The 6,000-nt window shown below is 39.0% G+C and overlaps 1 protein-coding gene across 2 annotated transcripts in view; it reads right to left on the reverse strand.

Annotated features, from left to right (window-relative positions):
• Positions 1–5,382, reverse strand: part of dusp15 (dual specificity phosphatase 15) — a 34,470-nt gene extending 29,088 nt beyond the window's left edge. Inside the window, exons 1-2 of one of the 2 annotated variants that reach the window (XM_062979169.1) lie at positions 5,069–5,382; positions 805–838 (exon numbers count right to left, since the gene is read on the reverse strand). In XM_062979169.1, coding sequence (XP_062835239.1) covers positions 805–838; positions 5,069–5,107 — 73 coding nt within the window. In that variant the 5' untranslated portion in view covers positions 5,108–5,382. The remainder of the gene's footprint in view (positions 1–804; positions 839–5,068) is intronic. The other variant, XM_062979170.1, reaches the window with a different exon arrangement.
• Between the last annotated feature and the right edge of the window lie 618 nt (positions 5,383–6,000).

A 6,000-nucleotide genomic window follows, 5' to 3' on the forward strand; every position in this document is an offset into this window, starting at 1 on the left:
ACAGCCAGGCTTTGAGGCTGCAAAGGTATTCACTGCTATTCCACCTGGCCAACAAAGGATTCCCATACGCCACAGCAACGCGTGGCTGGACACAGCTAGTGCTATATAAAATCCATATTATCTACTTTGAACTGGATTATCTGATTTGATAGTCTGGATTATATGGCAGTGTAGATCCAGCCATAGTTGGTGAAATACTTAGAAGAGAGTTTTCCAAAATGTGTGCCGTGACACGTTTGTTCCAATTTCTAGGTGCGCTGCACAACTATGAGGAGAAACATTATAAGTCATATAAACTGCCCTTATATCCCAGGATCTGACTCTAGATTATCTGCTTATCCCAGATTATATGGCAATGGAGACTCATATAATCCAGTTTAAAGCAGTGTAGAAGGCGGCTTATTCTGTGAAAGAAGCCATCAATCATATAATTCCAAAAATATAAATGAAAGACTTTCATGACATGTGTTGTGTCCTCATAATATGTCACTATTCCAATTTGTGTATGTGGCTGTATTTCCAACAAGGAGCTGATTTAACTTCTGGTTTGCTAGTAAAATTGAATTACTGCATCGCAAATTGATGTATGCATTAAAATGGTGTGTCACCAACATGAAATGCTTGGAAAGCACTGACTTAGACTTTTCTGCTAGAGCATCTTAGGCCTCTTCTACACTGCCATATAATCTAGTTCAAAGCAGATAATCTGGATTATATAGCATTACAGAAGGGGCTTGAGGTTGTCTTGAATTTCGTGAAATCTGTATAAAGCACAAAAGTAACTTCTTTCAGTGGCTCACTCACCAATGAAGTTTCCAAGGAAAAGTCCAGGAAGAACCTGTTAGATAGAAAAAGAAAGCTCGGGTGAGATGTAGTTCTAGAGTCTTAGGAATGATGATGATGATGATGATGATGATGATGATGATGATGATGATGATGATAATATACTTTATTTATATTCCACTCGATCTCCTGAGGAGACTCAGGGCACATTACAGAATACATATGCGGCAAACATTCAATGCTGTTATACAATTAACAAGGACAGACAATACATAAACAGAGGCAAAGGCTTTCCCCATCTTTTCCATTTCCAGTGCTCAACTCTGGCCATGAGGGATGGGGGTGCTGTCGCTCCATCTTCCATGCTTTGTCATCCTTAGACATCTTCCCGATTGAATTGCTGGCATGTCCTTATGGGCGCCTTTTATTACCTCCCTGCTTGAAGCAGTACCTATTTATCTACTCATACTTCTGTTTTCGATCTGCTAGGCGGGCAGGGAGCTGGGGCTGATGGCGGATATTCACTCCAACACTGGCTTGAACTGCCAACTTTTCGATTGGCAGGACTTTCTGCAGCTTAGCGGTTTAATGCACTGATTTCACCAACCAGCTCATTTTCACCCCAGTTTGACACCACTTGTCATTGCCATGGCTCAGTGCCATGTAATCATGGGAATTGTGGTTTTACTGCATTTTATGGGTCTATACTGACCACATAATTCAATGTCAAATTGCATTATATTGCAGTATAGATCCAGCCTGAGCCTTCTTCTACACTGCCATATAAAATCCAGATTATCTGCTTTGAACTGGATTATATGGCAGTGTAGACTCAGAGAATCCAGTTCAAAGCAGAAAATGTGGATTATCTGCTTTGATAATCTGGATTATATGGCAGTGAAGAAGGGACCTGAAACATACTAATAATTACACTATATAAAATGTTTCTCGTTTTTATAAACGTTATTTCCTAATTGGTTCTATCATAAAAAATGGGAAAAGTTTATTGAATTGCAAAAACGTTGTTCAATTTCAATCATCTACATACTGAAAGGGACTTAAGATATAATAATTACACTATGTAAAATGTTTTTTGTTCCTGGGTTATAAATGTTATTTCCTAATTGGTTCTATCATAAAAGCATGGGAAAAGTTTATTTAATTGCAAATCATCAATCATCTACATATTGAAAGGTTAAAATGGCATATTTTCATTAAGAAAAATTACAAACGAAGTGCCAGACTGAAGGAAATAATAGTGCTACCCTCAGTTACAAAAACAATGAAATTTCTGGAGTAGAACAACTACTTTCAAAGTAAGCACCACACAATTAAAATAACACTTTCAAACCAGGAACATCAACATTTTAAAAATTTGGTTATATAGTGTTACAATTTATCTAGTGGACACAACTACAAAGTTTCTTTACAACCTTTTCTTGGCATTTGGATAAATAATTTTGATAACAGGTAGAGCAACACATACGATCACAGCAAGATTGTCTGGCCTGGAGTGCATCAATCTATACTGCAGAAGTAATGCAGTTTGACATCACTTTAACTGCCATGGCTCAATGCTATTGAATCCTAGGATTTGCAGTTTAGAGAGGTCCTAGCACTCTTAGGCAGAGAAAACTAAAAGCATTGCAAAAACTTCAACTCCCATGATTCCGTAGTACGGAGCCATGGCAGTTAAAGCAGCATCAAACTGCATTAGTTGCATAGAGCAGATGCACCCCCTAAAGACCCATTTGAATTGCAATCTATGGTCAGTGTAGACTCCTATAGTATTGTTCATAAAACTGTCTTATAGGGCAGGGTAAATGGGACCTATGGTTTGGAACTGCATTCCATTCTATGACCACGAGGCCTGAAATAAGGTCCGCAATTCAACTCTAGATTATTAAATATAATATAATAATATTATATAATATAAGTAAACATAATAATAATAATAATAATAATGAGCCCATGATGGCGCAGTGGGTTAAACCGCTGAGTTGCTGAATTTGCTGACCGAAAGGTTGACAATTCGAATCCGGGGAGTGGAGTGAGCTCCCGCTGTTAGCCCCAGCTTCTGCCAACCTAGCAGTTCGAAAACATGCAAATGTGAGTAGATCAATAGGTACCGCTCCGGTGGGAAGGTAACAGCATTCCATGCAGTCATGCCGGTCAAATGACCTTGGAAGTGTCTACGGACAACACTGGCTCTTCGGCTTAGAAATGGAGATGAGCACCAACCCCCAGAGTCGGACACAACTAGACTTAACGTCAGTGGAAAACCTTTACCTAACCCTAATAATAATAATTCAATGCAGTTAAATATGGCAGTGGAAATCCAGCCTAACCCACAATAATTTAAATTTAAATATTTAATAAAATTTGAATATTTTAATAGGGCGATTGCAAAGATGTTATTGTTATTATTATGTTAATTTAAGTTATTATGTTCTTAAGATTCCATTCCAGGCTTTTGAATAAACTGGCCTTTTTAAAAAGCTTGCTTAGATGTTAAAAAAGGGGATAACACAGGAGCGGAGTGAGAGCCCGCTGTTAGCTCCAGCTTCTGCCAAACTAGCAGTTCAAAAACATGCAAATGTGAGTAGATCAATAGGTACCGCTCCGGCGGGAAGATAATGGCGCTCCAATGCAGTCATGCCGGCCACATGACCTTGGAGGTGTCTAAGGACAACGCCGGCTCTTCGGCTTAGAAATGGAGATGAGCACCAACCCCCAGAGTCGGACTAGACTAGACTTAATATCAGGGGAAAATCTTTACCTAACCCTAATAATAATAATTCAATGCAGTTAAATATGGCAGTGGAGATCCAGCCTGAACTACAATAATTAAAATTTAAATAGTGAGGGCAATTGCAAAGTTGTTATTGTTATTATTATGTTAATTTAAATTATTATGTTCTTAAGTTTCCTTTCTAGGCCTTTGAATAAACTGGACTTTTTAAAAAGCCTGCTTAGATTTTTTAAAAAGGGGATAACACGAACATTTAGAAGTGTGATATTGTATATAAGGTGGAAATTCAATAACTACAGTAGAGTCCCACTTATCCAACACTCGCTTATCCAACATTCTGGATTATCCAACGCATTTTTGGAGTCAATGTTTTCAATACATCTTGATATTTTGGTGCTAAATTGGTAAATACAGTAATTACTACATAGCATTATTGCATATTGAACTACAGTAGAGTCTCACTTATCCAACATTCTGGATTATCCAACGCATTTTTGGAGTCAATGTTTTCAATATATCGTGATATTTTGGTGCTAAATTCACAAATACCGTAATTACTACATAGCATTACTGTGTATAGAACTACTTTTTCTGTCAAATGTATTGTTTAACATGATGTTTTGGTGCTTAATTTGTAAAACCATAACCTAATTTTGATGTTTAATAGACTTTTCCTTAATCCCTCCTTATAATAATAACTAGCTGTGCCCGGCCACGCGTTGCTGTGGCAAAGTGGTGGTGGTATTGGTTAAAAATGGTTGTGTAATTTTTATTTGATGGTATTTGTATTTTTAAATTAATTTTATTGTAAGTTATCTTTTTATTTATTATATTTTATTATTTTCTTGTTTTATTTTTAGTTATTTTCTGTTATTATAGTATTTTATTGTATTTTTTTAGTGTTTTTAATTATTTTTTAGTGTTTTTATTATTTTTTATTGGGTTGCTAGGAGACGAAGTTGGAGGAGCTTAGCCTTCTAACTGGCAGCAATTGGATAAAAGCAATTAGTCCTCTCCCTCTAATTAAGACTTTATTTTTCTTTTCTTTTTGTTGTATCAACCTAGAGGCGTGGATGATGGGTTGTGTTGTCATATTTCGAGGTTGGGGGGCCTGCAGTTTTGTTGTTTTGTTGGTCGCCGTGATGCTATCACTCTTTTATATATATAGATAACAATAACAATAACAATAACAATAACAATAACAACAACAATAATAATAATAATCTTTATTTATACCCCGCCACCATCTCCCCAACGGGGACTCGGGGCGGCTTAAATGGGGCCATGCTCAGAACAATACAATATAACAAAATATAAATAAAACAACAAATCATAACGCATTAAACAATACAATAAATAAAATAAAATAAAATATACGATCCAACATATTCACTTATCCAACGTTCTGCCGGCCCGTTCATGTTGGATAAGTGAGACTCTACTGTATTAAAAATTTTAAAAGATAGAAGACTAAACAGTTTTGACAGCAGGGAGATGAATATATGGATTGGTAGCAGGAAGGTGTTTCCTTACCCCAGTTGCCCCTGTTACCTTATTCATGCCATTGCCCATGGCCCAAGGTGAGCGATTCTTCCTTCTTCATCCAATCTCTGCAGGTAAGCAAGGTCACAGGTGAGCTGAACGCCAGGAGAAACAATTCCTTCTTGCAAATCCAAGCAGCAGAACCCTGGCTATGTCACAATGCCGGACTCGAGTGTCTCTTTCCTTTGAGATGAGCCAAAGCAGACATGCAAAAGAAGATCCACCTCCTCCTGAGTGAGCTCTTCTTTTTCCCGTGTATTTCTGGCACTTTGACAGCCGGACGAGGAAAAGGAGAAAGCCGTTCGCTCCACCTCTCTTGTCGTCAGCCGGCGAGCGACGTGGGAGCGCCAACCAGGCCGGGCCGTGCTCCTGACGCATGACACCACAGTGGCCCCAGTGTTCGGAGAACAAGGCCTTTTGTCTCCTTTGGCCTGTGACAAATGAGGATTGTCACGGCACAGCCGGAGGGACATACGGATCGATGGGCACACAGGAACCCAGCTGGGGATGAGGGTCGGTGCCTGGACATCCCGAGATTGGAAAGGGGGGGAATGGAGAGCATACAACATAGCATAACTGTTGGATAATGTTCCAGCCTTTAAAGCAGGCATGGGCAAACTTGGGCCCTCCAGGGGTTTTGGACTTCAACTCCCACCATTCCTAACAGCCGGTAGGCTGTTAGGAATGGTGGGAGTTGAAGTCCAAAACCCCTGGAGGGCCCAAGTTTGCCCATGCCTGCATTAAACACTTTTTTTTTTTGCGGGCAATGTTCCAGTAGCATTCTCTCCCGACATTTCGCCTGCATCTGTGGCTAATGGCATCTTCAGAGGCTTGTGAGGTCTGTTGGAAACTAACTAGGCAAGTGGGGTGCATATATATCTGTGGAATAATGTCCAGGGTGGGAGACAGAAAAAACTCTGCCT

This window comes from Anolis carolinensis, chromosome 4, assembly GCF_035594765.1.
Source record: "Anolis carolinensis isolate JA03-04 chromosome 4, rAnoCar3.1.pri, whole genome shotgun sequence".
In the NCBI taxonomy this organism is placed as follows: domain Eukaryota; kingdom Metazoa; phylum Chordata; class Lepidosauria; order Squamata; family Dactyloidae; genus Anolis; species Anolis carolinensis.